A 20,921-nucleotide genomic window follows, 5' to 3' on the forward strand; every position below is an offset into this window, starting at 1 on the left:
TTTCATAGGATTGTTGTGGGGTTTTAAAGAAACAGGATCTGAAAATGGTACATTGTTTGTGCTTAATGAATGCCCATTCTCTCTCCTCGGGATGAATACACATGTTCAAAATCAGAGTCTTCTGTCTTTTAGTGATTCGTCTTACTCCCGGCAGTCTCGCATCCCCCACCCACTTTGCCTCAGCCCCATGCTGGGTACCCCAAGCACGGCCCTCCCCTCTCTGGCTCGGGCCAGAGTGCCTGGTGGTGTGGGCAGCATATGGTATGCTTTCCAGAGCAGTTTGTTATTCATGCACCATGGTTGCTGAGAACAACAGAGGGCACTGATGATGGGGGTGGGGGCGTGCTTTGGCCACTGTGTGACGTTAGCCAGGCCCCTGCACTTCTCTGGGCCTATTTGCTCATCTACAAAAGGAGATAATATCCCTGCCCTTTGGCCTCACAAAGCTGCTGTGAGCATGAAATGAATTTATGCGTGTCCGCAAGAGTCATGAGGTCTCATTATGGGATATTATAATCAGGTAGCCAGAGAAGGGGTTTTATGGCCCCCAAACTTAAAGGGTCTGGGGAGGCCAGATCCAGGCCAGCGGGTGAGGGAAGTCTTCCCAGAAGGGTGTTTGGCTCTGAGTAGTGCGTCCCTAAGGCCAGAGCCTTCCGTGTAATCATTCACCTAACTGGCGCAGGCTGGGAGAAGGAGGGTGAGCAGGCCTGAATGCCACAGGGAGGCCAAATTTGGACATGGGTTAGAGCTTGGCTAACGCAGCAGGTGGACTGTGGCCAGAGCTGGAGGAGGGAGGGCCTGCATTCCCCATGGCCGCCTGGCAGTGACTGTGATGACTGGGAGTGGGGGCTTCAGCCAGCCCCCTCTGTAGGCTGCAGGCCACCCCTGGTTAGCACAATGTACTTCCTTTCTCCCAAGGGAACGGGGAGCCCACCCCGAGGAGCCAGGGAGCAGGCAAAGGGCAGGACTGCAGACTGACATCAGGCAGATGGAGGGAAGGGGCTCAGTCAGGAATGTGGATAGAGCATGGGGGGGGGGGGGGCCTGCTCCATAGACAGCCGTTGGGGCTGAAATAGCAAGGACAGGAGAGCAGTACTTCCTGTGGGTGAAGCATTCCTGGGGGTAGAAAGTGCTTCCGCCATTCATTATTCATTCTTTCCTTTCTCCTACTAGGGTCCCAAGCCTGGCCTGGGTCGGGGGATCATGAAGGATGGGGCAAGTGTGTATGTGTTCAGGTAGGTGGATGGGCTTGGTTGGGGCGGGGGGGGTAGTCAGGGAAGGTGGAGGAAAATCTGGTTCAGGCTGAGTGGGCACCAGAGGAGGCAAGACCCCTGAGAACAGGGGCAGGGGCTCCAAGGTGGCCCCTCGGGGTCCATCTGTGTACTGGACAGCTCCAGAGGGTGCCGTTCACAAAGCCTGCTCAGCCCTTGGGCTGGGGGACTGCGATGGGGGAGGGGCGCTGGCGCTGGAGGGTCTGTGTAATGCACAGGGTCCCCCTCCCTCCACAGCGACAGTCTCCTCCCTCCCTCAGCCAGGAGGATGTTTATAGTGTGATGGTGCTTCCTAGCATTGTGCAAGGTGGAGCCCAGGGCCCTCAGCCAGCCGGCTAGCCGGGGCCATGCAGGTGAACCACTGGCCTGGCCTGCCTGGGGCTGAGGATGCAGAGGAAGTATGGGGGTTCCCCTCTCATGCCCTTGTCTTCTCCCTGGAAACACCTTGATAAAGGTCATCTCTGGAGGCAACTGTGGGAAACTAGTCGAAACAACATGTCAGGGAAAAAACACAGCTAGAGTGTTACCTCCCACCCCCTTCTGTCCCTTCTCTTGGTGCTGCTGCTCTCTAGGCCACAGCCCCATTCAGCAACTCCTCCAGAAGCCCCAAATCTCACACCCAGGAGTGTGTGTGTGTCTGTTATGATACATCTGTGTGAGCTGTAGGGACACATGCCTGCGGTCTCTGCAGGAACATCGCAGGTGTCACATGCACTCCTGGGTGTGTGTCTGGGAGCATATGTGCACACGGGCCTCTGGGACCAGGCAGATCCAGGAGCTAGTGGAACTGAAAGGGAAAGTCTGCTGGATGGCCAGGGGCCAGCCACTGCTCAGATTTCTGGGGGCCTGGGATGCGGCCAGATCTCTGGGGAGAAGGGGAGTGACAGGTAATGGAGGCTGAGAGGGAACCCACAAGGGGCGGTGGAGGGGCTCACACTTGCCGCTGAGTGTTCTCCCCCAGGGTGGCTCCACCCCCACAGACCCAGTTGTGTAGACCTTAGCTCTGGCTTGGCCCTGAGGGGCTCCCAGGGAAGCAGACAGGGCCCGGGCCTCACCTCCTGGAGGAAAAGTCCCGTCATAACCATGTGAAGACTTTCCTGTGGACGTCCCAATCTAAGAGGACAGCAGGCTCCCTTGCTCAAGGAAGCCCCAGTCTGATGAAGGAGACACCACCTCCCACATGCTCCAGTCTGTGGGGGTGGGGGGAAGAAAGTCCCTAGAGGTTGGTGCTGGTGACAGCTGTGTCAGCTGCTAAATTTCCCCCATCCTGTGCCCAGAGCAAGGGTAGGATCCCTGGACGGGTGGGCAGTGCCTCTGCCGCCAGTGGCCACCTCCTTGCCAGCCCAGCCTGTGATAGAGAGCAGAAGACAGGACAGCCGCCAGGCCCAGGCCCAGCGGGCAGAGAGATGGGTTATAAATAGGCTTGGGACCCAGCCTTCCCCGGAGAGGAGGGGAGTCCTGCAGTACAGCGCTTTGCCGCCCACAGCGCCGAAAGACGTCTTTAAGAGATCCAGAAGACAGAGGAGAGAGGCTGGCCCCGCCTTCCAGGTCCCCCTTAGCCCCAGCCCAGGTTCAGCTTCCAGGCCCTGAGGAAGCGCTGCTCAGCCACCTCTCCCTTCTTGCCTCAGTTTCCCTCTGAGTCGCCCCTCCCTGAGAATGTGTGTCTTTGTAACCCTCACAGTTAGTCTGGCCGGGGCGTGGAGTCTCGTGTCTCACATCCCCGCGCTGCCCGGAGTAGAGATCAGAGATGTCCCCTCCCTGACGCCCACCCTCCCCGCCCGGCGGGGATCGCAGGCCCCTCCTACCTGCAAACACAGCGGAGCAGTAGGCATCGCTGATGTCGGTGTCCGGGGTGTGGACGTTCTCGGCGTAAAGGAAAAAGACCCTCAGCATGACTGCAAGGTGTGAGGGCCCCGTGTGCCCAGGGCGCGGAGAGGGCTGGGGAAGGTCGGGGAGGGCCTAGGCGCAGTTCGTGGGTCCCCTCCCTCGACAGGGCTGGCGGAGGGAGGCCGGTTCGGATCGCTGGCTCCCGGCTCAGATCTGCTGCTCTTAAAGAGGAAAGGCCAGCCCCGGCTGCTCCAGCGGCTACACTCGGTCCCCGCCCCGGCTGCGCTTAGCCCGCTGGTCAGCGGGCGCTCCGAGGAGCACAGGGGCTTCTGCTCATCTTCCACCCGCGCCGCCCTCCCCGGGCTCGGCTGAGCTGTAATTCAATGCTCCAGCCGCAGACTCTCCCAATGACACGGCATTTTGCACCTGGCCGTGGAAGAGCGCACTGGGCGGCGGCCGCGATGGCCGGGGGCTGAACCAGGGCTCCGGGTGCCCAGCGCAGCCCAGATCTCGCTCCTGACAGGAGACAGGCTCAGCCCCTCCCCTGACCTTCCACCTCCGGCCGTGCGCTGCGCCAAGCCCGTCGCCTCCTGCCGCCGCGAGCACTCTCCCTCGGAGCCAGCGGGACCGCTCGGGGGACGGGCTGGGGAGCAGGCGCAGGCACAGCGCCTTACCGAGGGGAAGCGCCGAGCTCAGGAATTTCATTGACCCGCAGCACCGGCTGTCTTAAAAACTTTGCCCCCGCCTCTTTTCCGATTGCAAAAGCAGCACATGCTACTTTTAACACCAAAGCATAAAAGAAAGAAATCTCTGAGTCTGAAAAAAAGAGTCTTAACATTTGGCTATTTACCAGTCCAGGCTTTTTCCTCTGAATGTATATATATATGCATAGAAATTACAGTATTTACTGTACATCTGGGATCAGAGCGTATATGCAGTTCTGTGTCTTGCTTTTTCATATAACATTTTCTTGCATCATTAAAAATTCTTCATAAACAATTTTTTCAACAGCTACAATTTTCTAGCATATGAATGTATTAGAGTCACAAAGCTTTCTCCTATTGTTTCACATTTAGGCTCTTCCCAGTTTTTTACATAAAAACATGGATATAAACCCATCTTGGGCCTCCCTTTGCCGACTCCTCAGATTGGATTCCTAGCCTTGGAATAATAAGGTCGCAGCACATGCCTTATTTTTGGTCCCAGTACCTATTGCTAAACCGCTTTCCGGAAGCTGCGAGGATCCACGCTCCCAGCAGGAGGGTGACTCACCTTCTAAAGCGGGCCACTTGGATGGGTGCGCAGCTGTCAGCAAAGCTTCTCTCCCAGAAGAGCAGGGGGTAGCACACACCCAGGGCACGAGAGGTCAGCTGCAGACAGGGGGCTGGTTTTGCCCCATAAGGAGGTACTGGGGGGAAGCAACACTCCCCCAAAGGTCTTAATTGTAAGATCAGAGAGCAAACACCTCCTGTGGTCACTTCGGGTCCTCCTGCAGCAATCTGTGCCTCCTCTTCTCTTCGCCTCTAACATACTGTGTGGATGAGGGAGAGGGAAAAGGGAGGTTAAAAGTCAATCATTCGTTTAACAGGTGTATGTGGAGTCCTAAAACATGGCAAGCACTGTCCTGGCTGTTGGGGACACAATGGTGAGCAGAAACGGCATGGTCCCAGGCCGGCCTGGTGGTGTAGGGGTTAAATGCGCACGGTCCGCTTTGGCAGCCCGGGTTCGCCAGTCCAGATCCCGGGTGTGGACATGGCACTACTTGGCAGGCCATGCTGTGGTAGGTGTCCCACATATAAAGTAGAGGAAGATGGGCATGGATGTTAGCTCAGGGCCAGTCTTCCTCAGCAAGAAGAGAGAGATTGGCAGCAGTTATCTCGAGGCTAATCTTCTTCCAAAAAAAAAAAAAAGGGAGAGATGACCAGGATGAGGCCTAAGGCAGTGAGAGTGGGTTTGGCGAGGAGTAACGCTGGGAGGAAGCGGGAGGGGTATTCTGCAGAGCAGGTGGAGGAGATCGAGTTTCTCGCTGCTGAACTTGGCCATTGTGTGTTGCTGGAAAAAACAACCTTTGGCTTAGATGAAGTGATTGACTGATTGACTGTTTCATTCACTCATTTAACTGACATTTATAGGGCGCCTTGTATGTGGCAGGCGTTTGCCAGATTCAAGTTTTAGAGAAGGGTACCAAGTAGGGAATAAAATTCAATTCCACTGGGAAGAAGGGCAGGAGGCCCTGTTGATGTAGGGAAAGCCCCAACTGCGGTCTATTTTTAAAGAAGTACAGTTTGGCTGTATTCAGATGCATAAAGTAACATAAACCTGCTCCACGGCAGAGCTAAAATCGGATCTAAGAAGCACCTAGCTGCTTGCAAATATGGTGTGACTAACATGATTTGAAGAGAACCAGTTTTCTTTAGAGGTTAAACATCCCCCTGGCAACTTCTCTATGTTCTTTATTCAGACAGCAGGTTCTCCTCAAACCTTTTAAGCACAGCCAAGTCTGTACAGATGAATTCCTAGTGAGAATGCACCCCAACTTGATTCTGCAATGTGTAGGACGCATTTGAGGTGTCTTCTGTATTGAGAAGAACCACATTCTCTGAGACCACCCTTTGGCCACAGGGAAAGACACCTGGTCCATCCTGATCCAATCTGATGATCTCTCCCAAGAATTTGGAATTGGGACTGACAGATGCTAGCTTCTGTGTGTGGCTGGAGCTGAGATTAATAACATTGGAGGCTCAGAAGGAGCCACATGTATGGAAAAGTGGACAAAGTTCTGTAATCAGAAAAAAAGAGATCATTAGAGGCCGGCCCGGTGGCACAGCAGTTAAGTGAGCACATTCTGCTTTGGTGGCTTGGGGTTCGTAGGTTCAGATCCCAGGTGCAGACATGGCACTGCTTGTCAAGCCATGCTGTGGCAGGCATCCCACATGTAAAGTAGAGGAAGAGGGGCACATATGTTAGCTCAGGGCCAGCCTTCCTCAGCAAAAAGAGGAGGATTGGCACCAGATGTTGGTTCAGGGCTAATCTTCCTCAAAAAAGAAAATAAATAAAATAAAAAAGAGATCACTAGCAGGGAGTGAGGTGGAGGGAACAAGAGAGAGAGAGACCTTTCTGGTTGTTCCTGGATCCCATTCCTCATGAATCTTTCAGCCTGCAAACTCTGAGAGATGACCTCAGAGGTAGGCATTTGCCGTTTTGGGCTCCCAGCTTTCCACCTCTCCTTCCTGAAACACCCTCCCACCGCTCTCATGAGTAGTCAGTCTTGGGGAGCAGAAGTGCCTGCCTCTTTCTCTCTGGAAGCTTCAGAGCCAGGGCCTCCCTCTCCCCATCGCTGTGCAGCGTGGCCCAGGCTCAACCAGTTGGGCACGCTCTTCTGGGACTTGAAGCAAATCCTTAAGGGGCTTCAGGAAGTCAGACATGGCAGCTGCAGTGACAGAGAATGACCAGCTTTTTCCTGCTGTAGGACGAGGGATCACAGCTGTGGCTCCTGCTGCCCTGAGTCCTGTCCGTTTCCCAAGCCAAGGCTGCCAGCTTCTGTCCATTCTGTGAGCCCCTAAAGCTCTTTTGGAACCCTCTCTTGCCTCAGATGCCCAGGCTCCATTGCTGTTGCTAGCAGCCAAGAGTCCATCTGACATACCCAGGGTCTTTATAGTGAATCCTTCCACAATTTGCTTGGGAGAAAAAACTTTTGGCTTGGATGAAGTAACTAACTGATTCATTCATTTAACCAACATTTATACCGTGCCTCCTCTAAAGCTGCCAGAAGGAGCATGACCCAACTTGAAGCATTGTTCTACTTTTTGCTGCAGAAGAACCTCGGCTACTGCATTCAAAGTGTATTAAGCATCACCAGTGTCTTATATTTCTGCCTACCTTCTCTCCTTTAGAATTATGGTCGGGATTAGACCAGGAAAGAAGAGGGAGTGGAGAATATGAGGAGTCAGAGCTGTGATGTCACCCAGAAAATTCCTGGGAAGACAAGGTGAGGTCTAGGGCTGTGTGTGTGTGTGTGTGTGTGTGTGTGTGTGTGTGTTGTTGTCAGGGTGATTTTTGTGGGCTGGAGTCCATCCCTTACTTGGAGCATCATGAGAGAATAGTCATCAGGGCTGCCATGTATGGCTGCACAGGTAGCATACTGAACAATTATACCTGGTGACTCTCCTAGACCATAGCTGGCTCAAAGTCAGGATCTCTAGCTGGAGATACTAAATATGCAGTCCACCGGCTTCAGCTCAGTAAACTCCTAAAAGATAAATTCTACCCTGTAGATAGCCTGGCTGACATGCAGAAATTATACATCTTCACACAGTTAAATTTATCAGTCCTTTCCCTTCTAGCTTCTATCTTTGTTGTCTTGATAAGTGATCCCTGCCTCATCCCCAAGGTTATAGAAGGATTTACCCAGATTTACCAAGATTTGCTTAGATTTACCTATATTTACCAGTTGGTACGCTCAATTCTTAAAACTCTCTCTGAAATTACAGTTTGGTTTCTCCTCTGGGAAAGAAAACAAAAAAGTAGAGCCCTTCCCAAATTGGGCAATTTAAGGAAAAATTATTTGAATCTCCAAGGGCAATCCATTTTTTATTCTATGAGCTCAGGTCTTCTGGGACCACATGCTCTGTGTTCTGGGCAGAGGAATCCGGTGGGTCAGGGTGTATTAACGGCAGGAAGTAGAGATGGAAACCGTGTTAGATCCCAGTACCATATAGCATTGACAGATTTAACATCTCTGAGCCTTAGTTTCCTCATCTGTAAGATGAGTATAATCATAGTTTGTAGTGAGGATAAACTGAGAATAAAATGGACCCAAAGCACTATTTTAGGATCTTCCAAAACCAGAGGTGCCTCTCTTCTCTGGCCTTGATAGGACTTTTTTTTTTTTGGATCATAGCAGGTAAGAAATTACAACACGGCAGGATACAGAGGCTGGTCAAAAGACTTTTTTTCTTCTTCTTCTTCTCCCCAAAGTCCCCCAGTACGTAGATGCATATTTTTAGCTGTGGGTCCTTCTAGTTGTGGCATGTGGGATGCCGCCTCAGCATGGCCTGATGAGCAGTGCCATGTCCGTGCCCAGGATCTGAACCGGTGAAACCATGGGCTGCTGAAGCGGAGGGCATGAACTTAACCACTCGGCCACGGGGCCGGCCCCTGGTCAAGAGATTTTATTCATGCTTTACTTCCTATCAAATGCAGAGACGTCCACTCTGGTCCTGTCCTCTGCTGAAGGTGAGATCCGTCCACTGTCTGGACTGTCCAGAGCCATGGGCTGGGCTTGCCTTGGTCTGTCTTTGGGGGCTGACAGCAGAGGGTACCTACCTCACATAGCCATGTGTGATAGGCAGAAAAAATGCCTCCACAAAGATATATTCACTTCCTAAACTCCAGAACTTGTGAATATTAGCTTTTTTTATGGCAAAACTTGTAGTGATTTAGTTAAGGACCTTGAGAGGATGCTATCCTGGATTGTCCCAATGGGCCTCAAATGCAGTCACATGTATCCTTAAAAGAGAGAGGCACAGGGAGATTTGACAGGTACACACAGAGCAGCTGACATGAAGATGGAGGCAAGGATTGCAGTGATGGGGCCGCATGTCAAGGACTGCCAGGCAGCCACCAGAAGCTAGGAGGCAAGGAGCCAATTCTCCCCCAAAGCCTCAGGAGGGAGCACAGCCCTCCTGACACCTTGACCTTGGACTTCTGGCCTCCAGAACTGTGAAAGGATGAATTCATTATTTTAACCACCACAGTTGTGACAGTCGGTTCGAGCAGTCATAGGAAGCTAATACATTAAGCCTCTGATGATGCAACCAGACCACTGTCATCAAGGACAGGCATTCAGACCACTTCTACTGCTTGTTGTTTCAGAGCAGAAAAAGAAGGGTCAATTCTCCAAAGAGAGAGCTTGGAAACACTACCTGATTGCTATGTTCTCTGCCTTGCAGATGTTTGTGAAGCTTGCTAAGAACCACAGACCCTGGTCACACTCCCATCACCTCATCCGCTTCCCCTGAGACAAAAACTCATGGTTAGTGTCAGGGACTTTCAATTTCCCATGAAAGGGACCTTTCCGAGAATCTACCATAATCAACAGTTAGTAAACACTCAATAAATAGAAACTGTTATTATCTGGTCAGGCGTGGCTGCTGAGACAGTGGAAAGGAGTATGTTCAGAACGGAGGGTTGGTTCCTCTGGTCTGAAACTCCCCCAGTAGCCCTCACCCCAAGCAGGGAGTGGAGAGCAGCCTGTCTGCCGCAGTGCAGGGAGCGCAGCTCCGGGAGCAATGCGAGTGGGTCCGTCTGCATGCACAGGCCTCCTTTTGAATTGATTCCTGAGGATGAGGAGTCTCTAGACAGGATGAAGGAAAGCCTACACACACACACACACACACACACACACACACACTCAGAAAGAGAGAGAGAGAATGACAGGAGAAGTGGGGGCTTCTAAGGAAGCAAGGAGATCCAAACTAAGGTGATGAGTGAGGGACAGAACAGGAAATAAATTTTTTCCGAAGTGAGGTTATCTCATCTTCTGGAAGAGGCCACAACAGCCCAGGATGCACCAATCGTAGCAAATGTGAGGAAACCAGTAGGGGGAAGAGTCAGGTGCTGGTGATGGTCGGCTCCCTGCTAAGGCGCAGAATGAGGGCAGCGGTGGAGCTGATGTAGACCAGGGCGAGCAGGTGTGAGGGGTCCCTGCTGCGTGTCTCAGGGCAGAGATGAGCCAGAGAGCTTTCCACATACCAAAGGACCCCTGTTGATTCGCGGGGAGACATCACCAGAAAAGGCCTAAAGAACATTTCCAGGAGTTAAGAGGGCAACAAACCGGTGGCATTTTCAGCATTTTTTCCCTGGCTGAAGGCTGGGACTTTGGAAAAGAAAGGACACCAAGAGAAGTGAATCTTTGACTTATCAGTGTTTCTTAAAGTGTGGTCAATCTGAAGGTCTCCTGTTTCAGAATCTTCCAGTAAAAAAAGGAGACTCCTGCGTTCCCCTGCGTTCCCAGATCTATCAAATCAAAATCTCTGTGAACAGCCCAGGAATCTGGCTTTTAAAAGCTCCCCAATCATTGTTACGCAGACCAAAGACCAGGAACCACTGACCTAGGTGGAGTCAAAGAACAGGCTTGGGCTTTCTGTATCACAATCTGAAATGCCAGATGAATGCACTCTTGAATCCAGATGGAGTACATTTCACAGGCCTGAGAAGACTGTCTAGAGATTGGCTGTTAAGTGGAAAAAGAGAGCATTGGGAGGAGTTGGGGAGAAGGGGAGGAAGTGATATTCAGCTAAAAACTGTAAAACCAGTAGGACAAGAAAGGAACAATGGCAGCAGTGTAAAAGGATGACTCTGGAGTCAGACTACCTGGATTCATATCTTAGCTCTCTTTCCAACTGGCTGTGTGGTCTCGGGTAAGTTACCTTACCTTCCTGAGCCTTGGTTCCCTTGTCTGTAAAATGGGGACTATAGGAATATCTGCCTGATAGGATAGGCGCTTGAGATGGTTAACTTTATGTGTCAACTTGATTGGGCTATAGGATGCCCAGATAGCTGATGAAACACTATTTCTGGGTGCGTCTGTGAGGGTCTTCCTGAAAGAGATTAGTATTTGAATCAGTAGCCTGAGTAAAGATCACCCTCACCAATGTGCGTGGGCATCACCCAATCTGTCGAGGGCCTGAATAGGCTGATTAGAACAAAAGGGTGGAGGAAGGGCAAATTTGCTCTCTGCTTGAGCGGGGACATCCATCTTCTCCTGCCCTCAGACCTCAGCGCTCTTGGTTCTGGGCCTTCAGTCTCCGACCAGGACTTAGACCAGCAGCAACCTCCATCCCCACCCATCCCACCCCGCCCCACCCTGCCCTGGTTCTCCAGCCTTTGGGCTGGGACTGGAACTACACCATCGGCTTCTCTGTGCCTCCACCTTGCAGACGGCAGATCAAGGCACTTCTCAGCCTCCACAACCATGAGAGCCAATCCCGCGTAAGAAATCTCTATGTATTTATGTATATTCTGGTTAGTTCTGTTTCCCTGGAGAACTCTAATACAGCGCTTTACGCACATTATATGTCTTCAGTGCATAGTGAGCATTCCATAAATGTTAGCTACTATTGTTATTATCATTATTGGAATGTGTAACCAGTACTTCATGGGCTCAAATCTTTAGAAATGAAGACATAAATAATATTTATGATCTCTGACACCTGTAGAAATCTAAGCTGTCTTGGTCCATTCGGGCTCCTATAACAAAATAACATAGACCAGGTGCCTCATAAACAACAGAAATTTATTTCTCATAGTTCTGGAGGTTCGAAGTCTGAGATCAGGATGCCAAACGGTCTAGCAAGGTCTCTCATCTGGTTTGCAAATTTTTTTTTTTTAAGATTGGCACCTGAGCTAACATCTGTTGCCAATCTTCTTTTCTCTTCTTCTTCTCCCCAAAGCCTCCTGGTACATAGTTGTATATTCTAGTTGTAAGTCCTTCTGGTTGTGTTATGTGGGACGCCACCTCAGCATGGCCCGATGAGCGGTGCCATGTCCACGCCCAGGATCCAAACCAGTGAAGCCCTGGGCCACTGGAGCAGAGTGCAAGAACTTAACCACTGGGCCGCCGGGCTGGCCCCGCAGATTCCTCATTGTATCCTCACATGGCTGAAGGGGGCTAAGACTCTCTATGGAGCCTCTTTTATTAGAGCACTAATTTCATTCATAAGGGCTCCACCCTCGTGACTTAAATACCTCCCAAGGCCCCACCTATTAATACCATCACCTTCAGGGGTTAGGATTTCAACATATGAATTTTGGGGGAAACAAACATTCAGACCACAGCAGAAGCATTTGAGGTTTTAACAGTAGAGATATTTACATAAACCCAACCAAGTGGTGAAAGATACTCCTTGTTCAAAGAGGCATAACTGCCAGAAGGCAGGAGAGAGAGTCCTACAGATCAAGAAGATGCACTCCTGCATAGAAATCCTCACCAAGGGGCCAACTCTGTGGCCGAGAGGTTAAGTTCCTGTGCTCCGCCTTGGCGGCCTGAGGTTTCGTCGGTTTGGATCCCGGGGTAGGGGGACACGGCACTGCTCATAAGGTCATGCTGAGGCTGCATCCCACACAGCACAACCAGAGGGACCTACAACTAGAATATACAACTGTGTACTGGGGGGCTTTGGGGAGATGAAGAAAAAAAAGAAGATTGGCAACAGATGTTAGCTCAGGTGCCAATCTTTAAAAAAAGGGAAAAAAAAGAGAAATCCTCACCAAGACTCATGCAAGAAAGGCTCTAGGTGAGGATTAAAGGAGAGCGGAAACTGGAAAATATGATTAATGGAGATGACGATTCTAGTGCAGACGCAAGCTGAGGTGAGGAGGAGAGACTTCCACTCTCTGGACATCTGGGGAGTTACGTTAGCTCAAAGATATGCATCTGGTAATGACTTGACTTATCTTCAGGATAATTCCATCTCTCAGAAGATGAACTGAGAAAGAAGAGACCTGCTATATGGGACCTAATCCTGACCAACACAAAATAACTAGTTGAAGAAACAGATACAGAAGGGAAGCCCGGGGAGAATCATTTTGGGGATGGATGCCGGCCGGGGCGATGACCGGTTTTCAAGGCCCAAACTCTGTGATTTCTATAGGGCTTTTCACAGCATGCTCTATTAACCAGGCTTCCCCAAACTCAGGGAACCCCCAGGGTCAGGGAATTCCTTGACCCTGGCGAATCCCCACCCTTCCCGAGATCTTTCCTTTTATAGAGTCAGCTGAGCAAGATCTCTTGAGATTCTTCACATATTTGGCTTAAGAAAAACAGGGCTGGGCCAAAGGTCCTGCTGAAACAGCAGGACAAAGCATGGTGGTGTTTCCTACCCAGAGTCACAGCACTTCACTGCTGCTCTTCTGTCCTGCCCAATCATTGCCCAATGTCTGATCCAAAAGTCAGCTCCTATCGACACCCCTAACATTTGAGAACACTCTCCCCTTTAAAATGATCCCCTTTAAACCCAGGCTCTGAGGTCAACCTACCCACATAACCAAAGCCTCTTAGTGGTATTAGAATTGGGTACTTGTCAGAGTATCCTTAGTTTGTTACATGCGTCGTATAAGATAATAGTGAGAAAAGAGATTTTAAAAAAAGAATCATATAACATGGCTGATATAGTTTCCACCTCTGTATCTGGTAATAAGGCCTATGCTGATAATGACAAGGGAATTTTGCCACTAGTCATTCCGTCTTACTCTTACCCTCTGCCAGCATGAAGGATGGGCAGATTTGAGTCCTTGCTGGTCTTGTCTTTACTGGATTGCTGCAGTTTTCCATTGACCAGGACTATTGGGCAAAAGAATCATAAGAGACATTCCCACGAGTCTCCTTGGTGGCAGACATAGTCTTTCTTGCCTCCACTGTGTAGCAGCAACGTGATTTCCCCCTAGTAAACAAGACTAATCATCCCCTCAGGCACGATGACCTCTTTCCCTTCCTGTTGGTTTAGGGGCATCAGGAAGCCCAAAAGGTGAGAGGGCAGTCTCAGCCTCCAATACATTAGAATCATGCCCTTATTTCCTGGTGTATGCATTCTTCTCTTGGACACTTGGACTTCCAAAAAGACTGAGGCCAAGGTCACAGAGATGGGAAGAAAAAATCCTTCAAGTGAGTTAGTAGGTGTAACAGTGAGAGGGAGCACTCCCACCTCTACTCCTGGGTTCCCAAACCAATGCATTCTGGCCATGGAGGAGATGGTACCACATATTGGCCTCTGTCTAAGGCATACAAAGCACCTGTAGGACGACATCCACACTTCCCAAGAGTTTATCTCCAATTTGTGCCATAACTAATCTTTAGCAGGTTGTTCTACCTATCAAGCCAGCTGTTTCTGGGTGATGGAGCACATGGTAAAACTTGTAAAGTCTGTGGTTATGAGCCTCTGGCCCACATGTCCATTTACCAAAAAACGTGTCTCCTTGTCAAAGTGATGTTGGGCGTTATTCTGTGGTGATTGATCAGTCCACCTATCAGGCCACAAATGGTGGTACTGTGAGAAGCCCTCAGTTCAGAGAAGGCACATCCATACCCGAAACACGTGTATATCCCTGATGTGCACAAAGCACTGTACCCTCCACGAGGGGAAAGGTTGAACATAGTGAGTGGCCGGCAGGTTCCTGAGGGGAACATCTCATATCAGGGGCTCCTCACCCTTACCTGCCCTGTGATGCCAGGAGACAAGGAACTCCTTTGAAGCTGCCGTAGAGGCCTTCCGGTTCTTCATGCCTGTTTTATTTGTATGCTCATAATGTTTATTTCCCTTTTTCCCTAAATATGCTCTCTGGTGCCCTAAGAAACCAGTTGACTTCAGAGACTTTATAATCACTATTGTTGTCACAGCGACTTAAGTGCCACAGATACTTGGTCTTCCAATGCCTGCCCTCCACCTGCACTTCATTCCTTGATGCCACTGGTGATAATTTGAATAATTGTGATGACACTGCACACCACAGATTACTGTGTCCTGTTTACCCCTGGCAAGGAGGTTATCTACGCACTCCTTGAATATATGATCAACACGACCCCAGAATCCAATTTTTAAAACTTTTCATTTTGAAATAATTACAAATTCACAGGATGTTGCAAAGAAATGTACAGGAAAGTCCTGCACACGCTTCTCCCAGTTCCTCCCAATGTTAACATTTTAAACAACTATAAAACTATATCAAAATCAACAAATGGCATTGGTGCAACCCATAAACCTTTTTTATTTCACCAGTTATATGAGCACTCATTTCTGTGTTTTGTGCAATTGTTATGGGTAGCCTTGCATAACCAACACTATGATCAAGATACTCAACTGTATGGTCACAAGACTCCTTCGTGTTACCTTTTGTAGCTACACTCACCCTCTCTCCCATTCTTAATCCCTGTCAATAACTAATCTGTCCTCCATTTTTATAATTGTCATTTCATGAATGTTACATAAAAGGAATCATGTGGTATGTATGCTTTTGAGACTGGCTTTTTTTCACTCAGCATAATTTCCTTGAGGTTCATCCCAGTTGTGTGGATCAGCAGTTTGTATTTTGTTGTTGAATAGTATTTCATAGTATAGATGTACCACATTTGTTTAACCATTCACCTATTGAAAGATATCTGAGTTGTTTCCAGTTTGGGACTATTATAAATAAAGCTGCTATGAATATTCAAGTACAAGTTCTTATATAAAAATAAGTCATTTCTCTGGGATAAATGCCCAAGTGTGCAAGTGCTGGGTCATATGGTGAGTCCATTTTTAGTTTTGAAAGGGTCTGTCAAACTATTTTCGAGAGTGACTGTGCCATTTCATATTCCCATCAGCAATGTATGAGTAATCCAGTTTCTCCACAATCTTGCCAGCATTTAGTACAACTATCACTATTTTTTTTTTTAAAGGTATGCTTTTTTGGTGAGTAAGATTAGCCATGAGCTAACATCTATTGCCAATCTTTTTTTTTTTTTTTTTTTGCCTCCCCAAAGCTGCAGTACATAGGTGTATACCCTAGTTCTAAGTCATTCTAGTTCTTCTTTATGGGGTGCTGCCTCAGCATGGCTTGATGAGCAGTATGTAGGTCCGCGCCCAGGATCCACACCGGGGAACCCTGGGCCACCAAAGTGGAGCACTGAACTTAACCACTCAGCCATCGGACCAGCCCCTGATTACCACTGTTTTTCAATTTGGCCATTCTGATAGTTGTGTAGTGATATCACATTGTGGTTTTAATTTGCCTTTCTCTAACAACTAATGAAGTTGACTATGTTTGCACACTTATTTGTGATCCGTATATCATCTTTGGTGAAATGTTTTACGTATTTTGCTGATTGTCTAATTGGATTTTTTAAAAAGTTTTGAGACGTTTTTATGCATTCTAAGTATAAGGCCTTTGTTGGATATGTGATTTGCAAATACTTTCTGCTAGCCTATAAAATTTGTCTTTCCATGCTTTGAACTAGGCCTTTTGCAGCACAAAAGTTTTCACTTTGATGAAATCCAGTTTATCCATTTTTTTCTTCTTGTGGATTGTGCTTTTGGTATCAGGTTTAAGAACTTTTGCCAAGTTCTAGATCCTGAAGATTTTTCCTTATGTTCTTTTCTGAAAAGTTTTATAGTTTGATGTTTTATGTTTAAATCCATGCTCTAAATTTTTTTTTTTTTAAGATTTTATTTTTTCCTTTTTCTCCCCAAAGCTCTCCGGTACATAGTTGTGGGACGCTGCCTCAGCGTGGTTTGATGAGCAGTGCCATGTCTGCGCCCAGGATTCGAACTGACGAAACACTGGGCTGCCTGCAGCAGAGCGCGAGAACGTAACCACTCGGCCACGGGGCCAGCCCCATCCATGGTCTGAATTTTTAATTTAAGGTGTGAAGGTCAAGGTTCTTACTTTGCTGGTGGATGTCCATTTATTCCGGCACCACTTATTTTTAAAAAGGCTACTCTTTGATTGAATTGTCTTTGCTCCTTTATAAATAATTAATTCTGTATATTTGTGTGGATCTATTTTCAGGTTTTCTATTCTGTTCCACTAATCTATGTGTCTTTCCCTCTGCCAGTACCACACTCTCTTGATTACTGCACCTATATACTAAGCCTTAACACTAGAAAATGATTCTTCCCACTTTATTCTTCTTTTTCACCAATGTTTTGGCTATTCTAGGGCTTTTCCCTTCCGATATAAACTTTAGAATAAGTTTGTCTATGTCTACAGAAAAACTTGCTGGGATTTTGACAGGAAGTGCATTAAACTTATAGAACACTTTCGGGGAGAATTAATATCTTTACTATGTTGAATTTCTCAATCCATGAACATAATAAATCTCTCCATTTATTTAGGTCTCCCTTAACTGCTTTCACCAGTTCTTTATAATTTTCATTATACAGATCCTATACATGTTTTGGTGCATTTATACCTAAGTAACTTTCTTTGGAGCAATCTAAATGGTATTGCAATTAAAAAATTTTTGGTTTCCACTTGTTTGTTGTCAGTAAATAGAAAATACAATTGACTTTTGTGTTGATCCTGTATCTTACTGAACTCACTTATTCTAGGAGTTTTGTTGTAGATTCCTTAAAGATTTTTATGTAGATAATCACGTCATCCGCAAATAGAGATAGTTTTATTTCTTCTTTCCAATCTGTATGCCTTTTATTTTTTTTTCTTGCAGTGGCTAGAATTTGCAGTACTACATTGAATAGCAGTAGTGAGAGTAAACATCCTTTCATTGTTCCTGATCTCAGAGGGAAAGCATTCAATCTTTCAACATTAAGCATGATGCTGGCTGTAGATTTTTTTTCGGTAGATCCTCTTTATGAGATTGAGGAAGTTCCCCTCTATTTTTAGTGTACTGAGAGTTTTTACAATGAATGGGTGTTGAATTTTGTCAAATGCCTTTTCTGAATCAATTGATATCATTCGGTTTTTTCTTTGTTAGGCTACTGATATGGTGGATTACATTGATATATATTTTTTTTCTTGAGGAAGATTAGCCCTGAGCTAACTGCTGCCAATCCTCCTCTTTTTGCTGAGGAAAGCTGGCCCTGAGCTAACATCCATGCCCATCTTCCTCTACTTTCTATGTGGGACACCTACCACAGCATGGCTTGCCAAGCGGTGCCATGTCCACACCCGGGACCCAAACCAGCGAACCCCAGGCCGCCGAAGCAGAATGTGCGCACTTAACCGATGTGCCACTGGGCCGGCCCATACATTGATATTCTAATATTGACACAGCCTTGTACAGCAGGAATAAATCCCTCATAACGAGTCAAGTGTTCACTCTTCTTTTTTCTGGAAAAGACTGTATAGATCAACTCTTTGAATGTTTCATAAAATTCTCCAGTGAAACCATCTGGGCTTGGAGATATCATTTTTGACAGTATTTTATAATCACAAATTCAATTTTAGGATTACTCAGGTTCTCTACTTCATTTTGTCTTAGTTTTGGTGGTTTGTGATTTTCAAGGATTTTGTCCATTTCTTCTAAGTTGTTGAATTGAGCTTAGAGTTCTTCATAGTACTCCTTTTTTATTCTTTTAATGACTGCAGGATCTGTTGTAATGTTTCCTTGTTTCATTCCTGATATTAGTAGTTTGTGTCTTCTGTTAGTCTTGCTAGAGGTTTATCAACTTTATTTTTTGAGGGACTAGCTTTATGTTTCATTAACTTTGCCCTCTCATTTTCCTCTTTTCAGTTTCATTCATTTCTGCTCTTTATCATTTCCTTCCCTCTGATTGCTTTGGGTTTAGTTTGTTATTCTTTTTCAAGTTGCTTGAGCTACGAACTTACTGATTTGAGATCTTTTATAATATAAGTACACAGTGCTATATAAATTTCCCTTTCAGTGTTTCATTAGCTGTATCTTACAGATGTTGATGTTTTCATTTTCACTCATTTCTATGTATTTTTCTTTTGAGACTTCTTTGACCCATGGATTATTTATAAATATGCTGTTTAATTTCCAAGTGTTTGGCGGGTTTCCTATTGTCATTCTGTCGTTGATTTCTAGTTTGATTCCATTATAATCAAGAGAACGTATTCTGTATGGTTGAAATTCTTTGAAATGTGTCAAGGTTTGTTTTATAGCCCTATGGTCTATGTGGTAGTATGCTCCACGGGCACATGAAAAGAATGTGTATCCTGCTGTTGCTGAGTGTTTTATAAAAGTCAATTCGATCCTACTGATTTGATGGTGTTGTTCAGTTCTTCTGTATCCTTGCTGATTTTCTCTAGCAGTTCTATCAATTGGTGAGCGTGAGGTGTTGAAGTCCCTAAGTGTAACTGGGATCTGCCTATTTCTCCTTTTAGCTCTATCAGTTTTTGCTTCATGTATTTTGAAGCTTTGTTGCTTGGTGTATACACATTTAGATTTGCTCTATCTTCTTGGTGGATTGACCCTTTTATCATCATGTAATGTCCCTTATAGTCTCTAGTATTTTACTTCAAAGTCTAATTTATCTGATATTAACATAGCCAGTTTTTTTTTAAAATTAATGTTAACCCAGTTTTGAAAGTTAGTTTCCTGGAGCCACTTGCAGTGACCAATTATTCTATCAGTGTGGGTCCCAAAAAGAAACAGACAGCACACTGATGTTAAGACAACTTGAGGAAGGTTTAATAAACGGACTATTTACAAAGGTGTGCACAGGCTCGAGGGGAACCACAACAGGTAGCTCAGCACCCCAGGACTACTAACAGTAGTTACTAGTTACCGAAACCCAGGAGAAAATCCTATAAAGAATGCGACCTTGATGGAAACAGTGATCTTCGGTTGAGGAACAAAGTGAGACCAAGGTGATCCCATAGGGAGGGAGCCAGAAGAAATACCATGCCCTCACTTCCTCTGTTGACCCCGCTTCCTCTGTTCAATCTCCTGCCCTGCCTCCTCATTGTTCAAATGCAGTCGGAAGTGAGCAGGGGGAAAGGGATGCAGTGCACATAGGTTAGCCTCCTGGGGCAGAAAGCAGGGTGGAAACAGGTAGAGAATGGATCAGGTGGGGCAAACAGAAAATATCTAACAGTTCCTAACCCTGAGCTGATAACTTTTCGTTTGGATTACCTCTATGTTTACAGGACCAGAATCCTAGGAAGAGGTTTAGAATAACTAGAACTATCTAAAAATGGGACTAGCTAAAGCAGGAACACCCATGACCTAGAAATCCTCCTTCAGTGGACACCCAGCGGTGGGAATACCATGGAGAAACTTTAAGCATCTAAGAACTGGCTTTGCTGACCTCTGAAGTTCCCTCAGCCTTGAGATCCTGCTGCTGAGAAAGCTGCAACAAAACAGCCTAAAAAGTATGGAAACTCTAGTCAGTGTGGAGATCCCAACCACTAGCATTAGGAATCAGGTGGGGGTGTGCAGAAGCAGCAGACTGTGTGTGTGTGGATGTTTAGGGCAAGGTTGGGGAGATGAACAGGTACAGGTGTCTATTGGACATCAGTCACAAATGAACAAGAAACACAGCAATATCACACTGGACGAAGGATAGAAATTAAACTCTTCTCTTACATCAGCACCAAAGTGGACAGCACGTAAAAGGCACTGTGTTAAGGTGATTTTGAGATTTCATCTCAAAAGTCTCTGCAAATTTCCTGTTGAAATGGGATAAAGTTCAAACTCCCTCACTCAATACACAAAGCTCTAAGAGTTCAACAAGAGAAACCTTGAGAAAACTGACTTAAACATAAGGAAAAGTATTAGCTTTCAGGACTGAAAATCCAGAGGTAAAGTGGCTTCCATGTTGGCTGATCCAATAGTATAAGGATGTCATCCTGAGCCCAGGCATGTACTGTGTCTTTGCTTTACTGGCCGTGGCACGTGCTCCTTCCAAAGCCTAGAGACTCTTGCGGTTGGAGGACAGCAGTCAGAAGCACTCAGGGCTACCTAAAATTAGAACCATGGCTGCTTCTGGGTTTATACAAAGGAGGCCTCTCCTTTCTGAGGAGTCCTGGGCAAACTTCCCCTTGGACCTCTCTGGTTCAAACTGGAAAATCACCCTGGCAAGGTGGATGGGATTACTGATTGGCTCAAACGAATCAAGGCCCATGTGCAGATCTTTGCCTGAGGTCAATGATTCCGAAGCACAGGGCTACTCTGAAGGAAGGGGAGAAATGAATGCTTCATAAGCAACCAGCAGTACCCACATGCAGAAGCCCTCTTAAGGCACCATTCACCTCCACCTCTGAACTTCACTACTCCACGACGTCAACACTAGACTCTCAGGTTTGGGAGCAACATTGTATGCCCATTTAATTGACATGCTTGATAGAAGAGATTGGAAGTTTCTA

At 47.0% G+C, this 20,921-nt stretch overlaps 1 protein-coding gene and 1 long non-coding RNA gene across 13 annotated transcripts in view; one reads left to right on the forward strand and one right to left on the reverse strand.

The window, feature by feature from the left end:
* The window catches only part of DYSF (dysferlin), a 210,010-nt gene extending 206,201 nt beyond the window's left edge, over window positions 1–3,809 (reverse strand). For 5 of the 12 annotated variants that reach the window (XM_023618924.2, XM_023618921.2, XM_070236246.1 and 2 more), the window contains exon 1: window positions 3,077–3,801. In XM_023618924.2, coding sequence (XP_023474692.1) covers window positions 3,077–3,164 — 88 coding nt within the window. In that variant the 5' untranslated portion in view covers window positions 3,165–3,801. Of the gene's footprint in view, window positions 1–3,076 lie in introns of all 12 variants that reach the window. The other 7 variants (XM_023618926.2, XM_023618923.2, XM_070236251.1 and 4 more) reach the window with 2 other exon arrangements.
* On the forward strand, window positions 760–18,815 carry LOC102150065 (uncharacterized). Its single transcript, XR_288390.4, has 4 exons — window positions 760–888; window positions 1,174–1,235; window positions 6,992–7,086; window positions 16,324–18,815. It is a non-coding gene; the product is annotated as an uncharacterized lncRNA (long non-coding RNA).
* Window positions 18,816–20,921: the final 2,106 nt, after the last annotated feature.

The sequence above is a fragment of the Equus caballus genome, chromosome 15 (genome assembly GCF_041296265.1).
Source record: "Equus caballus isolate H_3958 breed thoroughbred chromosome 15, TB-T2T, whole genome shotgun sequence".
NCBI classification, from domain to species: Eukaryota; Metazoa; Chordata; class Mammalia; order Perissodactyla; family Equidae; genus Equus; species Equus caballus.